At 26.9% G+C, this 21,033-nt stretch overlaps 2 protein-coding genes across 2 annotated transcripts; one reads left to right on the top strand and one right to left on the bottom strand.

The window, feature by feature from the left end:
- Window positions 1–4,931: 4,931 nt before the first annotated feature.
- Window positions 4,932–6,060, bottom strand: LOC136074011 (uncharacterized). The gene is made up of 2 exons (XM_065786308.1): window positions 5,908–6,060; window positions 4,932–5,483 (listed from the first exon to the last, which is right to left on the bottom strand). The coding sequence occupies exons 1-2, from the start codon at window positions 6,058–6,060 to the stop codon at window positions 4,932–4,934; spliced, it is 705 nt and encodes a 234-aa protein (XP_065642380.1).
- A 12,584-nt stretch (window positions 6,061–18,644) lies between these two features.
- Window positions 18,645–20,522, top strand: LOC136074013 (uncharacterized). Its single transcript, XM_065786309.1, has 5 exons — window positions 18,645–18,948; window positions 19,080–19,229; window positions 19,347–19,568; window positions 19,617–20,001; window positions 20,141–20,522. Exons 1-5 carry the CDS (start codon window positions 18,645–18,647, stop codon window positions 20,520–20,522), a joined length of 1,443 nt encoding a protein of 480 aa, XP_065642381.1.
- The last annotated feature ends 511 nt before the right edge of the window (window positions 20,523–21,033 follow it).

Here is a 21,033-nt window from a genome sequence, read left to right on the forward strand (position 1 = left end):
ATGGAGCCAAAGGTGCTAGAAAACTTGGTGGAAAGTATGCCAAAACAAATTTATCAAGTAATTGAGCGAAAAGGAGGTCCAATCGAGTACTAAAAATGTGATAAAAACATTTTTTTGGATAGATTTGTTAAAAAATGTGAACTGCGTCTATAGAAAAAAGTCAACTATCTTTTGAACTTAATTCATTTATGATTGACCTTTTTTCAAATTTGATATTATTTTTTGATAATTTTCATTATTTTTTGATACTTTATTTATAATTTAATGAAATACACTATAAAAATAAAGTTAAGTACGTTTTTAAGACATAATCCACATGCGTCTATAGAAAATGGTCGCAGTGTAGATGTGGAGGACAGTACAAAAATTATAAAAACTTTCTAAATCTATGCCATCGTCAGAAGATTTTTTATTGGAAGCTGAATGGACATTTTTAACAACCAGTCATGGCAAATCTTCTTGTGATGCAATAGATGGTACAGTAAAACAAACAACAGCAAAAGAAAGTCGAAAGAAAAATCAAATACTAACAATCGATGCAGCGTTTGAACTTTGCACTTAAAAAATGCTCACAATAAAGTTCTTTAAAATTAATAAAGGAACTATGGTTAATGTTTGAGCTACATAAAATAAACGATTTGAGAAGGGAAAAACAATACCAGGAACTCGAGGATTTCACCATTGCATACCAGTTTCGAAAACATCTATGTTGTTTAAAAAAACTAGTAACGATATAATTCCAAAATCTATTAATATAACTAAAAAATCAAGTTACCAAAATTTAAGTTTAATAAATTTTGAGCTAATGCAGAAATACAAATATTACGCATGTACATATGACTCGTTTTGGTGGATTGCAGTAGTCGAAGAAAAAGATGAAGAGTATAATGATATAAAATTAAAGTTTATGCATCCACACGGTCCATCTGAACAGTTTTTCTGGCCGAAAAGGGATGATTATTGTTGGATACCAATCACTAATGTAACAGTATTACAAAGTGCACCAAAAAGAATTTCAGACAAATATGAACTTTCAAAAAACGGTTTTAACAAAATTAATAATTATGTATTTGTAAATCACTAATTTTTAATGGATATATTATAAAAAATTGAATATCAATTCAAGTATGGATCATTTTTATATATGTTGAATACTACGATAAGCAAAATATACTAAATTTGCTTTTTTTGTAATATTTTTCATTTAATTTTGATAGTATCTATTTGACAGAAATGATTTTTTCACTAAATGTTCTTCAAACATATAATGATTTTATTTGAAATTTTAAGCATAAAAATGTTACTGCACACCTAAAAATTTTACTAGGCCAGGTGTCCATTATTTTAACATTTATAATTGAAATTTAGGTACCTTTTAGTTATAAAATGAGTTTTTTATTTATATATTCAAATTTCTCACCTATAAAATAACTAAGTCACTTATTTTTAGAGCTCACATGTTTATAGACTTGGTTTTATAAGGAGAAATGTAAATTTAAAAATGGCGGAAAATGACCAAAACAATAATTATAGCCAAAATAAAAACGACCATTACTCACGAACCGTTGGAAGTTAGACCTTGAAGTTTTGGGATTTATCTTATTTTATAATTTACTAACTATGGTAAAAATATAAAAAAAACCCAAGGAGATAGGGTTGCATTTTTAAAAAAAATTGGTTGTTTTGACGTGGAATTACTCTATAGCTAAAATATGATATGAAATTATGGATGAAATTATGGTTGAAATAATTTAAGAAGTTATGGATGGAGTTATAGCTTATATATGATATGAAGCTATGGATAAAAGTATGATTGAATAATTGTAGAGATTATGAATGGAGTTTTGGCTTAAATATGATATGAAATTATGGATGAGGGTATGGTTGAATAATTGTAGAGAATATGGATGGCTTATAGGATTAAAATTTTTTGGCCCTGGACCCGCCTTTTTCTACTACTAATCTTAATTGCATTGAAATATTCTATAAAATGTTTTGAAGTTTAGACTTTTGTGTTAAATATGAGCTTTAACTTCTTTCTATTTTTTAAATCTTGAAATCTTTATATTTTTAATTTGTTAAGATAATTTTTTTATCTTTAATAAACTCATAATTATTAAACATTTCATAAAAGTAAGTGTAATTAAGTATGGAGTATATTTTATTGTTTTAAAACAGTAAATTATGATTATAAATAACCTATTCGATTATTAAATTTAATTGTATTATTTCCTTTAAAATAGTTTAAATTTTATTTATTTTTCAGTCGTACTATTAAAATAACATTCAAAGTCAAGGGCCGACGTCACATGTTTCGAAGTTAAAGGGAAGTTTTATCAAAATATTTATATAATCGATTGCCTAGATAAATAAGGAATAAGTGATAAGACAAACTTTATTTTTTCTCAATCTCGCCATCTTTATTTATTTTAGTACACATAACTTGAAATTATTATATAAACAGCTAAATAATTAAAAAGAAAGTAAACTTCCATTGATTGAGTTAAAACAGCGTTTCAGATTACAACTGCCCACATAGACACGAGACTAAAAATTGACGTCTTTTGAACGTTCAAAAGACGTCTACAACGTTTAAAAGACGTTCAAAAGACGTCTTTCTTACGTCCTGTGTCCACTGGGTGTTTTCTACATTTTAAACAATGTCAATTATTATCACTTTTTGAAACCGATATTTCCTGATTTTTTAGTTTTCTAATGGTTATTGGTCAAAAAAATTTGACAATCTTTAGAGATTTATTTTCTTCATTAACACCAACGAGTTCAACGTAACTAAAAAGATTAAATTTCAAACAAATACACAATTCATGATAAAACAAAATCCTTAAAAATATATTTCTACAAAAAAATAGTTTTATTGAGTATTTAAAATGATTAAATAATGCAATAGAATTTTTCATCTTCATGATAAACTTATTCCAACCAGGATGTCTTTGATTATATTCTAAGCTTTTTGTTAAAAGTTTGTATTAAAATTATATACCTCTTATGTTTTTAAAGTTATATATTTTTACAAAAATGATCAAATTCGTTTTTTAATTTGTTTTCAATGATTTCTCATGATTCTATGATGTAAATTAACTTGAATGTGTGGTTTTAAAAAATCTGAAGTAAAGATAACTTAAAAATGAGCATTATTTAACTTTTTGTGTGTACGCATTACATAATAAAATTTTTTGCAACATTTAAAATCAAAGTCTAGATATCAAAAAGTATACATATATATACATATAATTAAAGAAAAAAAAAAGAATCTGATTGAAGATCCTAACGATCTTATCGCCAGAACCTTTTTTTAAAAACGATATAAATTACAATACCGGAAAGAACAAAAAAAAAAACTTATAATATAAATATACAAAATGTATCATGAAATTTCATTATATTTTGTAATAGCTACGTTATCAAAAGTATTCAAAAATATTTTCAACTGAGAGAATGAAATTTTTAAATTAATTTTTGAAGACTGGAAAAGTAATCAACAAATCAAAATTTGGTAAAACAATCCTATTCCAGAGATGTGGTACACGATATAAAATACAAAATTGATTAAACTTGTTTTACAAAGCGGTTTATTTATAAAACTATTATTTCTTAAGGCGTATTTGTTTATGGGTTTCAAAATAAATATTTCTTTAAAAACTAAAGGGCATAAACTGTTTTTCCACAGAAAAATAAAACATAAAACACAAATACATTTAATTCGTATACATTGAGTATTCTCGTTTTCATAAAAAATATTTTAGTAGGTGAGTCTTTTACTAAATATTTTAGTATTTTAATATTTTCGTCTGGAAAATTGATTAAGCGAATAGCGTGTTTCTGACGGTGATAAAGACGTTTCAACTTACTTTTGCCTGTACTACCTCAGGCAATAATTGCATAATTTATACAACTGTGAACAAATGAGTAATAAAAATGTTTTAAACTTTATTTAAATATATTCTGGCCTTTTATAAGATTCCAGTACTTTTAGACACTTTAGCGCAAATGTAATTATTATTTTGTTTCCATGTGATGTTCTCGTCAAGAAAAACACTTAAAAATTTCGTTATTAAATCCCATTTTATTTTAACTTGATCAATAAAATTTGCGGAATATTCATGGGTAAGGAACGTTTTTTCGACAGGGGATGAAAGAAAATCCATTTTGTTTTGTTTATGTTTAGAGTTAATTTATTACATATGAACCAATTTGATACTTTTTGCAGTTTATCATTCATAGTCGAAAAGAGTTGGTAAATAATACTATTAGAAAGAAATACATTGGTACCATCTGCAAACATAATACTTAGAAGATTTGAGGCTACGTAAAGTCATTTACGTAAATCAAAAACAAAACGTTGATTTTGCGTACACAATGAATAATTACATGTTTAGTTGAGTTGTTTTTTTTAAAACCGAATTGACTTTTGTATAAAAGATTATTGCTATTGAAATAATTGAACATTCTATTTTCCAAAATCTTTTCCAAAATTTTTTAAAAGGTAGAAAGGACGGTGATAGGGCGGTAATTACTAATATTAGTTCTGTCACCTTCTTTGAAAATAGGAATAATTTTGCTCCTGCTTCATAAAATGAGTCATAGAAGTAGTATAAAAAGGGCATTGTAGAACATTTTTTTTCAACCATCACACTAACTATAATTTCTTAACTCATTTTAACTATATTCTCAACCATAAAAATACGAGTATAACACATAAAAAGTAAATTTTTAAAAAAAGTGTGTTTGAAAATTTTTTTACATTTCTCCCATTTTTTCAACATGTATATTATGAACTATTCAACTAGCATGACACTGTGTTTAATTATTAACTCAACGAAGAAATAATAATTGTAAGAATCTAAGCGTAAATGTAATTGTTAAGCTATAATTTCACAAGTTAAATCTAAACATAAATGAAAGATGTCCTATTACAAATTTTTCACACTTATCAATTCTTTATTATCAACCCATGAGTTGAACGACTCAGGATACCCATACCACTTTACTAATGATTTGTTTTTAAGTTTACGAATAACTTTTTTAATCCTAAATATGTTTTGATCAGTTTTTTGCATTTCTTGTTCATAAAAAGTGCCTTGTAATTCTTCATCATTATCGTCAGTTATTTTATACGTTGGTGGATCTGAGAACAGAGTCTGTGAAACAGTCAAAACCTCTTCATTCCATTTCGGAGTGTATCCTTTTTCAAACGTTCCCTTTTTTTTAGTTATCCTAACTCTATCACCAATTGAAAACTTTGGTTTTACATACTCTGATCGTGCGTTTACATTTAGATTTAACCAAACAATATTTTCATTCATTTTATCGCTTGCTACAACTGCTGTTATTTTAATTAAAGAATGCTTTGTGTTGTTGTATTTATTTACCATTTCATCTAAGACGTCAATATATTTTCTAGTAGAATTTAGCTGAAAAGTACTTGAACATTTTATCTTTACTTGTTCTATTCCAACGTTCAACTACGCAAATTATTTCTTCATTTTTAGTTGAATATAACTCAACACCTAGCGCTTTAACATGCTTATTATAAAATTCTAATCCTTTATCTACCCACATTTTTGACACTTTCTTTTTTTAAAGATTTTATTTAAAGCATTAGCAAAATCAACTCCAGTTTTACTTTTTAATGGAACGATCCATCCATACTTCGAAAAAGCATCTATCAGCATTAATAAGTATTTTATACCATCATTGAATTTTGAAAAAGATTGCATGTCAACTAAATTAGCAGCCCATATTTCATCGATTACATTTACAACAATTTTTTTTTTCTGAAATGTTTAACAACTGCTCTATGAAGTTTGTTTGCAAGTTTATCAGTCCATTTCAGATCCATATAAATTAGATCCTTTGGATCCATAGGAATTAATTCTTTATCCTTGCCTTTTTTACTGATTGTTGGTAGTTTTTTTGAGTAGTTTTAGTTTCAATACCCAATCCAAACTTTGCTTTAGATGATATAATAGCTTTTATAATACCTTGTTCAATTCTTTTACGTATTGTCGGATTTTTTATGGCATCCATATCTTTGTTCATAATTTTATCAGCCTAATTTCTTTTTGCCGTGTCATCGAATTATTTATAAGCAAGATCGTTATGGTAAGCTGCATTATCATTTCTATTCAACTCTATCTACAAAATTACTCCATTCTTTAACTGCGTCAGTAGAAGTTAATCGTTCATCTAAATTAGTACCAGGTCCTGCAAAGTTTATTCCAGTAAAATGCATTTCCCCTGGGAACTTTGACCAAGGTAGTTTTATTTTACTTGTTGCTGAATCAATTGAACTCACTAAATCACCTCCTTCTTTTGCTGATACGAATTTAGTTTTTGTTTTTCCACAATTAGCGCAAGTTCCACGTTTCATATTTCTATTGTTTTTACTTACAATATTTTTTAAGTTTAGTGTATTTGTTTTGTTTCTACATCTAACACAGTAAATTTTTATATATATAGAAAAAAATTATATATTGCATTTTTATATACAAAAATGAAAATCTTAATTATATAAAAATGGATATTATAAATTTTTCATGGAATGCGAATAACAATAAGAGAAATAATAATAAGTTGTTTCCTAAGAGTATAAGAAAAATCATTGTTGGAAAGTCGGGTTGTGGAAAAACTACTTTATTATTTAATTTACTTTTGAAATCTGCTTGGTTAGACTATAATAATTTACAAGTTTTTGGAAAATCTCTTTTTTAACCAGAATACAAAATATTAAAACAACCTTTTGAAATAAAAACTACCAAAAGAAATTATTCTTGAACTAATTAAGTTACAAAACAAAATAGAAAAAATAAATGCAAACCCTGAGCTTATAATTAAAGACATTTCAAAAAATTTAAATGAGAAAAGAGATATCGGGTGTAAGTTTTTTGAAACTGCAGAAGGTGTACCAGATCTTCAAGATCTTGATATTCATAAGAATAGTTTAATGATATTTAATGATTTACAATTAACAAAGCACAATAATTGTGAAAATTATTATATAAGAGGAAGACATAGTAATGTAGTTTCTATATTGCACAAAATTATTTTATGTTACCTAGGCAAACTATACGAGAAAATACAAGTTTTATTTGCTTATTTCCACAAGATTCAAAGAACTTAAATCACATTTAGTTTCAAGTGATATGAAAAAGATGAGTTTAACAATTTTTGTAAGAAAGCTTGGTCAGAGCCTTATGGATTTGTTATTATAGATCTATCTTCTAAAAAAAGATTATGGAAAATATAGAAGTGGATTAGATAAGTTTCATATACCAACTTGTTGAAACAAAAAAAAATGAATATAAAAAAATATAAAAAATATTATCTTCTATATAAAAAAACAAAAATGGCATATTTATTAGTGAGCAGAAAAAGCAGTATATTGAAAACTAAATTTTCCCCTATTATTACACTTAAAGAAGTTAGAGAATATGGAATTGCTCTAGTTAGTTTAGAGACATATTACAGTTTTCAAAATATTAACTTTTCAAACAACAATTTTTGATATAGCGCAAATAATGGAGCAACTTGGAAGGACATAAAAATTCCAGAGGGATGTTATGAAATTAATAATATAAATAAATATATCCAATTGATTATGACAGGAAACGCTGATGCAAGTGGAGTAGTTGCAAATATTACAATGGAAGGAAATAGTAATACATTAAGATCAGCTTTAACTATTGCAGCTGGTTATAAAGTTGATTTTAAAACTTCAAATTCAATTAGAACTGTTTTTGGTTTTGACAGTGGAATATTGTCAGCTGGCTACAATATATCATCTAATATAGTAAACATAATAAATGTTAATAGTATACGAGTAACAAATGATATAATAGGATTATCGTATATAAATGGAGGAACTGATGACGTTATATATTCATTTTTTCCAACTGTAGGTCCTGGTTATAAAATTGCTCTGGAGCCGTATAACTTATTTTATTTACCATTAACACTAAAAACAATATAAAGAATGGAAAATAAATTGCTTGATCAAAATGGAAGTCTTTTGAATTTACGAGGAGAAAAAGTAACTATTACATTTTATATAAAAGAAGTAAAACAATTTTTTTGTAATTTTTTTTAAAATTATTTTATATCTTATATAAAAATGAGTAAATATATTAGTATTAAAGTAAATATTTCACACGGTCAATTGGGAAAAATTAAAAAAACAATTTATGAAGATGGTTATGGAGCTAGAATTCAATTATCGCATTCAGATCTGAAAGGTAAGCATGTATTAGCTGTAACAAAAAGACAATTGAATAAAATTACAAAAGCATATGAAAATGGTACAGGTGTAATAATTAGTTTAAGTAAAGCACAACTCATTCACAATTCTAAAATAGAGGGTGGATTTATTGGTGCACTATTACCTTTTCTTGGTACAACTGGAAGATTTTCATTATCAAGTGTTGCTCCAGCACTTGCAACAGGCTTAATAATAGGAGTAGGTTCAGCAGCTGGATCAGCAATGGTTGATAAAATTGCTGGAAGGGGTATTGTGTACTTACAAAAGAATGGAAAAGGAGTTAAAATGACAGCTGTAGGAAATGATTTATATTTGAGACCATGGAGTAAAGGAGGTTCTGTAGGTGATGGATTGTACTTACGTAGTGGATATGGATATACATCAACAGGATCAGGCTTATTATTAGGACCAAATTCACCATTTGTTAATATTCCATTTTTGAATATACTTTTATGATTTCTTGAAATTTTTTTTATATGTATAATAAAATGCCTAAAAATAATCCGTCAATACACAAATTTATAAACAAATATTTACTAGATGAACCTCTAAAAATACATCTTCCTTCTAAAGTACACAAAGATTGGGAGCACCCTTCAATATTAATAAATGATAATAAATGTGAAATATTTGTGCAACACGACATTACTTTAAAATCTCTATCACATCAATATATTCTTTTAAAGTTTGGTTAAGTAGTTAAGGAAGGTGTTGCGTTAGTTTCATTAAAAGAAGAACTTAAATTAAAAATGTTAAGTTTTCAAAACTCTGTAATATCGGAAACTGTTGATGATATTATAATAAATGCTTTTGATAATTCTGATTCTGATCTATTGATTAAAAAGGGAGTTTAAGTTTTGCAAATTTATTGTAAATATTTTTTAAAAAATATTTTAAAAAAATAATTTTTACTTATTAAAATGGAGTGTAATTGCAAAAAGCTGTGTAATAATATTTGTTCAGATATACCGAATGCACAGAGTGCAAATGATAATAAAACTTTCAATAAAATATATCCAAATCTTCCAAAGTGCACCTGATGAAAAAAATAAGATTATTAGTGCACATATTTATCGTCTAAACACAATTAGTGAGATTCAAAAAGAAATAAAGAGTGAGAGAGAAAAGAAAAATATGTTAAGTAAAAAGTCATAGAGCTGAAAAAATAATTTCAGCAATTATTAATTCATTACTAACAAGCACTATGGCTCTCGGAACAATTGGAATTTGCTTTTTAGTAACAATAATTGCAGCACTAGTACCTATTGCATGTAAAGGTGCAGCATTAGGAGCAGGTGTTTTGCCATTAATCGGAGTTCAAGTTAATAAAAAATTAGATTTAAAAGCAGAAAAGCATGAAACGATTAAATTACTTGCTGATTCAAAACTAAATTCAATAAGTGACTATATTTCTAAAGCTTTAGTAGATGGAAGTATAGATGACAATGAATTTAAACTAATACTTAAAGAACTTAAAAAATTTAAAGCTATGCTTGAGCAAATTGGAACAAATTCAAAAGAATTAATTAATGAACAAATTAAAGAATCATTAATTAAACAAGGATGAGATGAAGCAATTAAAATACTCAAAAACAGATTTAGTAAAAATGTAAACGTCAAAACATAAAATAGTGTATTAAAATAAAACGTAAAACATAAAAACCCAGCATAACAAATTATGTTGTATTTTTTATATTTCTTATAAAAAAAGTAAAATGTCATTTCTAAAAATTAAAGATTCTGAAAAAAGAGGCAAAATTGTCAAAGAATTCTTAGAGATTAAAAAAAGAATACAGCAGAATAATTTAAATTAAAAGATGGGTGAAACTAATTTACAGTCAGACTTAGAAAAATTGTACAAGCCATTAATTGATAGTCAAGATTGAATAAAAAAAAACATAAATAAATTACGCACTCACTTTTTCAAATTTTTATCCTGAAGCAAATGGAGAGATAATGATAACTGATTCTAAAGAACTATTGCTTTATCATAAAGAAAATAAAGATATGAGGCTAGTAAAAATTGCAGCAGGTTATCTAAAAATGTATGCTACTTGTAAAAAATCTACAGATACTACATTTGGGATACGTAATGAAGATGGTATATTTTATATTTGAAAAAAGCCAATACATATTAGTGAAGATAATGTAACTATTGATGATGAAACATACTACGCTACTTCTAGACTTTGGGAATTGTTAACAAAGTTTAAACCTGATGAGGGAATATATAATGAAGTTGACCTTAAAAATTATCAAAATATAATAATACAAACAGATGCAATTCCTTCTGATGCAAATCCATACAAGCCAAAGTCGTCTCGTAGTGGAAAATACAGAGAAATAATAGCCCCCATTTTGAGAGATATAAAAAAAAAATTAAAAGCGTTAATCAAAAGGAACAGGAGTAGGAACAAACATACAAACTATAATTCTTCCTAGCGATCCTAATGCGTTAATTGAAAGACTTTAATTATGTATAGCTGCATGGAAAGCAGGTAACACTGGAAGAAATGAAGCTGTTGCAATTTGTGATGAATTAATACGTCAAGGTGTTATAAATAGTTCACGCTATAAAGCAATAAAAAATAATTTATAATGTATCAATGCATATAAAAAGAAATATTTAGTTCATAAAAATGCTAATTGTTTATAATAAGACATATATAAAGAAACATGCTTTTGGAGGAAGTGGTATATTCGAAAGTATAAGAGATTTATTTAAACGAATAAAAGCGTCAAATGTAACAAGAGTATCAACAGCTATATTGAAGAAATGGCTTCTACTAATTTAGGAAAAACTGCAATAAGTGCTGCTAAATCAGTAGGAAAAGAACTTTCAACATCAGCGATAGAAGCTGCTACAAATGCTGCAGTCGAAAAATGAAATTAAATAATTGATAAAGTATCTTTAAAAATAGTTTCACAACCTGTTATTAATAAAAAAATTGATGAAATAATTTCGAACTTGGTTGGATATAATGATCTGATTAATAATGGATCTGAAAGATCTAATTCTTATGGATCCAAAGGATCTAAAAAAATAATGTAGATGAGGTAACAACAAATATAAATAAATTGATGATGGTTTTTGCAATAAGATCAGCAAAAAAAGTATCAAATAAAAATGTTATAAGAATAGAAGACCTAGTTAAACAAGGACGAGGCCTTCGACTTGCATAGATTTAACTTGTTAAATCAATGAGCTATGCGTAGCTAGATTCCATTTACGCGTACACTTGCTAAATTTTTTATAAAGTTTTTTAATAATTGCCCATCAAAAAATTTTTTTTTATATTGTATATAAAAAAACAAAATCCCAACTTCCAAAGTATTAAATTTTACAGAAATGCCAATTGTAGATATTGAATTTGAAACATTTGAATTCCATGAATATGAGCCAGTGGCTCGTACAAGTCTAAATAGTACTGGAGAAATAAGAATCAACATTGAGCAACAAGATTTGTTCACACTTCCATCTAAAGCTTATCTCTTATTTGAAGGACAACTTGTTAAACTTGCTGATGGAACGGCTTATGCTAATACAGATGCAGTGACGCTAACAAGTAATGGTATTATGTATTTATTTAGTGAAATAATATATCAATTATCAAACCAAAATATAGAAACTGTTTATCGCCCAGGTCAAGCAAATACAATGTTAGGAATGCTTAAATACCAATATGACTTTCAAGTCATATTGGTATTTAAACCATAACGCAGGGTTTGCAATAAGACAAGCATACATAATTCAGAAACCAACTACAAAAGGATCATTTTCATTTTGCATTCTTTTAAGACACATTTTTGGATTCTGTGATGATTACGATAAAGTTATTTATGGGCTTAAACATACAATAACTCTTATAATAGATATTGACGAGACGCAATTTTTAAGCTTGCTGCTGCAGCTTTAGGAAAGTTAATATTAATAAAATATCATTGTTTATGCCACATGTGTAACCATGAGATGTAGAAAGGATTAATCTTTATAAATCTATCGAATCGAAAGTGACACTTCTAGTAAGTTTTCGAACGCGTCAGTGTGATACTATAGCTGTTCCACAAGCTACTACATTTTCTTGGAGATTGAGCGTAAAGTCATCTCCTGAAAATCCAAGATATATTATTGTTGGATTTCAAACAAGTAAGAATGGAGATCAAAGTGCTAATGCTTCAATATTTGATCATTGCGATTTGAAAAATATTTACATTATGCTTAATCAAGAAAGATATCCTGCTGTTGATTATAATATGTCATTCCCAAATCAGCAATTTTTAAGAGCTTATAGAGATGCAGCTGTGTTAAATGAAAATTTTTATGGAATGAATGAATTGATCACTCACAGCAATATAGCTCCTTCTGACTATAAAGATATATACCCACTTTTTGTTTTTGATGTTAGTAAACAATCAGAAAGATTAAAATCATCAACAATAGATGCGCAAGTTAAAGCAATATTTAATACAGCTGTTCCAACATGTACTGAAGCTTTTACAGTTGCAATATCAGATAGGATGATAGAATTTCAATCAGACGGGAATAAAATGAATATTGTTTATTAAATTTTTTTAAAATTAAATTTTTTTAAGTATTATTTAATTTTTTTTCTTTATATATTAAAAAGAATGAAATACACAAAGAAAAGTTTAAAAAATCTATTAAAAGAAAATAACATTTCAAAAACATCTGACAATATTGCTACATTGCTAATAATTGCTGTGGAAAATGGGTTATTAGATTAAGAATCTATTATGGCTGAAGTGAAAGAAGTAAATGAGAAAAGATCAGTTGGGAGACCTAGAATACATTCAGTAAAAGAAGTAAATGAGAAGAATCCAGTTGGGAGACCTGGAAAAAATCGTGAAAAAGAAAAAAAAGAATAGATCCAAAATGTGAAAGATTAAGAACAATAAAGAAAAAACCAGTCACTGTTAAATTGACTAACATGGACAGGAGAAAATAAAATGTATAAATCATTTTATAGTGCTTTGCGTAAAACTAAGCATGGATGGAGATATCTTGAATTACATGATGGAAAAGTTGATAATGGACTTAAGATTGAAATATTAAATTCTGAAAAATTAAAAAAAAAAAATCTTGTCATATAAAAAATAGAAAATTTACTAGATGAACTTATTCCAGATATAGCATCTTCAGAAATTTTAACTCACACACCATTTATATATAAAATATTGACAATTACCCGTGAAATTGAAAGATTTCTTGATCATAATAAATTAAATGCGATTCACATTAATATACGTAGTTTAAAAAAAAAACTCTGGAACTTTTCAAAATTTTATTGAGGAAACTTATAATCTTTTTAACATAATTTGCTTAACAGAAACTTGGTGCAGTTCCGATGACGTAAATTCTTTTATGAACTTTGAACTGCCGGGTTTTAATCTAATTTCATTAGCAAGAAAAACAAACAAACGCGGCGGAGGCGTACTTATTTATGTTAAAAAATGTTTGAGATATTTTACCAGACATGACATGAGCATTTCCGATGCCAATAAAGAGGTTTTAACGATTGAAATTTTAACCAATAAAGCTAAAAATACTTTCATAAGTTGTTGTTATCGCCCACCTTTGAGAGAAATTAAAAATTTCAGGTCTTTTTTATGTAATGACGTCATTAAAAGAAGTCACCACGAAAATAAATTTATATATGTATTAGGAGATCTAAACTTGGATTGTTTTCAATACCACGTAAATAATAACATTAGAATTTTTTATAATGATATTTTTGAAAATGGAGCGTTTCCATTGATTAACAAACCAACCAGAATTACACACTCATCTGTTTCTCTAATTGATAATATTTTGACCACTGATCTCTTTAACAATTCTTTAAAAAAAGGAGTAATAAAAAACGACTTATCTGATCATTTTCCTATTTTCTTTTATATAAATATAGATAAAAAATTATTGTTTAATGAAAAACTAACTTCTAAGTAACGTATTTTTACGAACAATAACCTTGAATCTTTTAGAGAACAATTAACTTTAATTCATTGGAATTTTGTTAATGTTTCCGCTTTTGCAAATTTAATTTATAACTCATTTTTCAAAACATTTTACGATATCTATAACGCTAATTTTCCGGTAATTACTCACAATCTCCATGCTAAAAGTATTAAATCACCATGGATTACAAAGGGCTTGCGTAAGTCTTCTAAAATTAAACAAAAACTATACATTAAATACTTAAAAACCAAAACAAATGATGGCAAGAAATCTTTATCTCACACTTTACCTGATACAATAAGACAAAATAATGATTTTATATATGATAAAATGAAGATTGCGGAAGAATTTAATAAATACTTTGTGTCTGTAAAAACTAATCTTGCCAAATTAATTCATAAACCGAACAATCCAATTACTAACTTATATTTCCCTTTAAATTTTTACTTAAACAACTTTGAATTATCTTTTGAAAAATTCGAAAATGCTTTTAAAATGTTAAAGTTAAACAAATCAGTAGGCCCTGATGGTGTCAACGGAAACATTATTATTAGTTCATTTAATGTTTTAAAAGATGTACTGTTTAAAATTTTTTCAATTTCAATATACAAGGAATTTTTCCACAAAGCCTAAAGGTAGCAAAAGTCATACCAATATTAAAAAACGGTGACTCTACCAACATAAATAACTATCGTCCTATTTCAGTTCTTCCTGCGCTCTCTAAAGTTTCAGAAAGAATTTTGTACACCGAAAAATATAATCACTTTTCTATAAACAACTTATTATACAAAAACCAATATGGCTTTCAAAAAAACAAATCCACTAAACACGAAATTCTTGAAGTTACAATAAATATTTCTTACTCATTCGAAAATTCTCAATTTACTTTGGCTGTTTTCAGAGACCTAGAGAAAGCTTTTGATACTATTGATCACAAAATTCTTTTTAAAAAGTTAGAGTGGTACTGAATATCTGGTAATGTATTAGTTTTGCTGAAAAGTTACCTTTATAATAGAAAGCAATTTGTTTATGCAGATGAAAGTACATCATCTAGTTTGTTAAATGTAACATGCGGAGTTTCGCAAGGATCCATATTAGGACCTCTTTTATTTTTAATTTACATTAATGACCTATTTAAAGCTTCAAATCTAATTACAATTATGTTTGCTGATGATACCAACTTATTTCTCTCTTATAATAACATAATAACAGTATTTAACAACATGAACATTGAACTGGGTAAAGTTTTCTAATTGGTTTAAATTAAACAAATTATCATTAAATATTGAAAAAACTAAATGGATTCTTTTCCATCCAGCTGGTAAAAAACACCAACTTCCAATTAATATGCCAAATCTTTTTATTGATGATATTCTTATTAAACGTGTTATAGTGACAAAATTTTTAGGTGTGTATATTGATGAACGTCTTACTTAGACGAACCACATTGCAAATTTATGTAATAAAATTTCTAAGAGTATAGGGATTTTATACAAAGCAAGAAGAGTATTAAATAGACATACATTAATTCAATTATATTACTCACTCAGGCCCGGTTTTAAGCGTAGGCGACGTCGGCGACAGCCGACGGCGGCACTTTTCAAGAGCGGCATTTTCTTAATTTATTTTGTGTTTTCCCAAAAAAAAAAAATTTTTTAATTTTTTTTTTGTAACAAGAAATTATTTTTTTTTTTTTTTAAATTTCTAAGTTGTTCTACGTACTCACTCCATTTTTATAATTTAAAGTTATGGATTTTGTAGATTATAACATTTCCTATTTGTCCACAAATTTTTTGCTTAGGCGGCGTTGTATTTTACGGGAACTTTAATACAAACTAATTTTTTCAAATAAATAATATAGTAATAAAAGCGTTTGTTTGTATACATGTTTTACATTTGGGATTTAGCGAAGAAGAAACAGTAAAAAAAAGTTTGCAAATTGCCGCAATGGTTGAAAATGCAAAAATATTGGCAGTTGAACTAGAAATTTTTGAAGGATTTGATGTGGATGATCCCGTACGCGTACGCAGAAAGAGTAGACATTTCCTATACGAAGGTCGTGATGAACCAATAGTATCACCAGAACAAAACTTCAGAGTATCTTTTTTCAATCGAATATTGGACATCGCAATTCAAGCAATAAATGAAAGATTTACGCAATTATCGGAATATAACGAGTTATTTGGGTTTCTTTACAATATTGGCAGCAAACACTTTACGGATGATGAGTTATTGAAACACTGTAAGGACTTGCAGTTAGCGCTTATGTCTGATGGCCAATCTGATATCAACGGGGTCGAACTTTGGTATGAAATTAAAGCTATTGGGAGACGACTTGATACTTCCAATAGCGATCCAAAAAGTGTATAAAAATGTATTTACACATCTAATGTTGTCGAAGTATTCCCAAACCTTTCGATAGCTCTTCGCATACTACTAACGTTACCAGTCACAGTTGCTAGTGCTGAAAGAAGCTTTTCAAAGCTGAAAATAATAAAATCCTATTTCAGATCACAAATGTGTCAAGATCGTTTAGTTGGTCTAGCTACGATTTCCATCGAGAAAGAAATTGCTGATCATTTGGACATAGAAGATTTGGTTAAAGATTTCGCAGAATTAAATGCTAGGAAAATTCACTTTTAATTACGATTTGTTTTTTATTTTTTCATGAATGGAATTTGTTTTGTTTTTTATTTTTGTATAAATTCAGTTTTGTATAATTTTTCGTAATAAAATAAAAATATATTAAAGTTTGATTTTCGGTGTTTTTCTATTTTCCTTCAAATTGGAAATTATTGCATTTTTAATTTTTGCGGCGGCAAATTTGCATCTCGCCTACACATAGAAAACTGTTAGAACCGGGCCTGTACTCACTAATTCATTGTCATTTAAGCTATGCTAATATTGCTTGGGGTAGTAAAAATAAAGGAAAACTTGAACCTCTTTATTGGCAACAGAAGCATGTTGCACGGCTTATAAATTTTAAAGGCCGTTTTGCTCATGCCAAACCTCTTTTATATGAAATGAAAGTTCTTAATATATACGAACTAAATGTTTTTAATATTTTATGTTTCATGTTTCAATGTAAAACAAACTTATCGCCTATTTCTTTTCATAATTTATTTATCTACAAAAAGACAGAAATAAATGTACCGTTTTCTCAAACCAATTGTAGAAAACTTTGTATTTCTTTTCGCGGACCGTTTTTATGGAACAATGTTATTTTAAATGCTCCAAATGATATTTCTCAAGATTGTACATTAAATTCTTTTAAATTTAATCTTAAAAAACTAATTTTTTCAATTACAAATATATTGATTTACTTTTAAAATATTTTCAAGTTTATTTAATTATTTTATTCTGTAGACTAATGTTTAATGTGAAAAAAACGTTATTTGTGTATATGCTTTTTATATTATTTTAAATTTAAAATAAGTGTTTTACTTCAGCGGTTCTCGGTGACAAGACCTGCCGGTGTTCTTCGAGTTTCCGCGTTCTTTATTATTTTTATTACAAAATCTTTTTATTTTATTATTTTTCTTCTATATAGATTTTTATTTTTTTATTTTATTTATAAAAACTGTAAAATGAATTTTTAAAAAGTTGTAATAAAGAACAAAAAAAAAAAAAAAATTGCAAAATATCGAAATATTACTTATTATTGTAGAATACGAGGATGGGGATGTATTTAAAAATCAGAATAAATATAAAAAAACAAAAGATGTTTAAAAAATATTTACATGTGTAAATATTTTTAATAATAAAAAATACGACAATTTTTTTTTATTTGAAAAATCATTTAAAGAATATAAAAATTAAAAAAAAATTACTTGCTTTAAAAAAATTGAAAGCAAAAATGTTAGAGAATTACAACAAATCGCAAAAGAGCGAAAAATTAAATATAATTATAGAATGAGAAAAAGTGATCTCATAAGAGCGTTAATGCACACACCTGTTGAGCGCACACAAACGCAATCTACATCAGTCGAACAGAGAAATATACTAGATGATCCTATTCCAGATATATCATCTTCAACAATTTTAACTCCTACACCTTATATTGCAACTAATACATCAATATCTAAAAAAGAATCGAATAATTCTTTTGCAAATTGGATTATGTCTTTTGTTTTATGATAAAATTAAAAAAACAGCCAATATAAAGATTGGTTTATTAAAATCTAAAGTTGTAGAGTTGTATATATAAGTTTTACAAAAACCCAATAGAATTTAAATTAAAGAATACATCTGTTATAACTGTTACAAAAACAATTTACAGCTAAAGGGATAGAAAGTTACGATGCTTTATCCTTCATAAATGCTGCTAAAAATATTGCTATTAAAGTACTAAAAGAAAATAAAAATTTTAAAGTTTATATAGTTCTCTATTGTGAAATGGAGCGTATTGATATTAAAACAGGAAAAACTATAATTACATCTGCTCCATTTAGAACGAATAAACAAGTTGTATTAGAAACAACAGATTTAGATGAGTTTTATGAAATATCAAAGCTGAAAATTTTAGAATCATTATCATTATATCTACAAGCAGGATCAGGTTGGAGATTTGTTTCTGTTGAAAAGATGGATATAAATATTATTGAGTATAATCCTATGAGGGTAAAATCATACATTCCACTTGATAAAAATTTAGCAACTAAAAAGGCAATAATTAATATAAAGAATGAAGATGATCAATGTTTTAAGTGGTGCGTCACAAGAGCATTAAATCCAACAGATAATAATCCTCAAACAGTAGATAATGAGCTTGAAGATCAAGCTAAAAAAATAAACTGGGATAAAATTTTCTAGTATCATTAATTTTTCCAGTATCATTAAATCAAATTACACAATTTGAGAAGAACTATCAAGATATCAGTGTCAATGTATATGGTTATGAAAACTCTGAAGTTCGTATTTTGCATGATTCAAAGAATAATAATTGCAAACATTTAATAGACTTACTATTAATCTCAAATGGTAAAACTTATCATTACAGTTTAATAAAAAATTTAAGCAGATTACTTTCATCACAAACATCTAATAAACATTGCAAATAACACTATTGTAGAAATTGTTTGTTGGGATTTAATTAAGAAGAATCTTTATCTAATCATAAATCGTATTGTGAAACACGTGATTCAGTACGTATTGAACTTCCACTACCAAATTCAACAATGCAATTTACTAATCACAATAAATCAATAAGAGTTCCGTTTGTAGTATATGCTGACGTTGAAAGTTTTATCAAACATATTGAAACTTGTGAAACAAATCCGAATGAATCTTATACTAAACAATATCAGAAACATATTCCAAGTTCATTCTGATATTATATTAAATGTTTTAATGAAAGCTTTTATCAAGGTAAATTAGTCGTATTTACTGCAAGTAGCAAAACAGATGATGTTGCACAAATATTTGTTTATAGTTTACAAAAAAATATAAAGAAAATTTATGGTATAATTAAATTTCCCAAAAAGATGACATTTACAACTATAAACAAGCATGATTTTAATGCAGCAATATCATGTCACATTTGTGGAAAAAAGCTAAATGAAGATAAAGTACGTGACCATTGTCATATAACTGGAAAATATATAGGTGCAGCTCATCAAAATTGTAATTTAAATTATAAAGTTCCAAAATTCTTTCCAGTACTATTTCACAATTTATCTGGTTATGATTCTCACTTATTTATAAAGAAATTATCAGGAGGAAAATTGAGTTGTATACCAAACAATGAAGAAAAGTATCTTTTCTTCATTGTTTGGTATACATTTTATCTAGCTTTTCTAGAGAAGTTAAAATTGATGATTATATTAAAGAAGGTAAGAAAGTTGAAGTTAAACGTGAACTTCGTTTCTTAGTTATAGATTTATGCTTTTTAGTTTAGATGCTTTATCAAAGAATTTAGCAAAAGACCAGTGCAAAAATATAGGAAAATTATATTCAGGTAAAAAATTAGATTTGTTACTAATAAAAGGTGTATACCCAAATGATTCGGTTGATTCTTTTAAAAGATTTAATGTGACACAATTACCGACAAAAGAATCATTCTTTTCCAAATTAAACGATGAAAACATAAATGATGATGGTTACTCACATGCACAAAATGTATGGAATGAGTTTAATTGCAAAAAATTTAGAGATTATCATGACTTGTACAATATTTCAGATGTGCTCTTACTAGATGACGTCAGTGAAAATTTTAGAGATGTTTGTATGAAATGTTATAAATTAGATCCTGCTTGGTATTATACATCTTCATAATTAACTTGGGATGCAGCTTTGAAGAAAACAAAAATAAAATTAGAATTGCTAAGTGATTACGATATGATACTAATGATAAAGAAAGGTATAGGAAGTAGAATTAGTATGATATCAAATTGGTTAGGAACTTCTAATAATAAGTACATGGGTGATGAGTATGATCAAAGCAAACCATCAACATTCATCCAATATTTAGATGCTAATAACTTATATGGATGGGCAATGAGTAAACCACTTCCAACACATGGTTTTAAATGGATGGATGAAAATGAAATAGAAAAGTGGAAATCAGTTCCAATGTATACTAGAGGTAGATTTAGATTACCCTGAATATCTACATGATGAACATAATGATTATTCACTTGCACCTGAAAGATTAGTTATTGATAAAGTTAAAAAATTAATCCCTAACTTGAATAATAAGAAAAAGTAAATAGTACTTTATGAAAATCTTAAATTGTATGAAAGATTAGGATTAAAGATTACTCAAATTCATAGAGAAATAAAATTT

The sequence above is a fragment of the Hydra vulgaris genome, chromosome 01 (assembly GCF_038396675.1).
Source record: "Hydra vulgaris chromosome 01, alternate assembly HydraT2T_AEP".
In the NCBI taxonomy this organism is placed as follows: Eukaryota; Metazoa; Cnidaria; class Hydrozoa; order Anthoathecata; family Hydridae; genus Hydra; species Hydra vulgaris.

Excerpts from the sequence above, each read along its gene's own strand:
- LOC136074013 (XM_065786309.1), top strand. The coding sequence starts at position 18,645 with ATGGAGCGTATTGATATTAAAACAGGAAAAACTATAATTACATCTGCT. Across the intron at positions 19,569-19,616 it reads ATATCAGAAACATATTCCAA|GTAAATTAGTCGTATTTACT; the intron begins GTTCATTCTGAT and ends GCTTTTATCAAG. Across the intron at positions 20,002-20,140 it reads ATACCAAACAATGAAGAAAA|TTTAGATGCTTTATCAAAGA; the intron begins GTATCTTTTCTT and ends TATGCTTTTTAG.
- LOC136074011 (XM_065786308.1), bottom strand. The coding sequence starts at position 6,060 with ATGAACAAAGATATGGATGCCATAAAAAATCCGACAATACGTAAAAGA. Across the intron at positions 5,484-5,907 it reads ACCAACAATCAGTAAAAAAG|TTGAACGTTGGAATAGAACA; the intron begins GCAAGGATAAAG and ends TAATTTGCGTAG.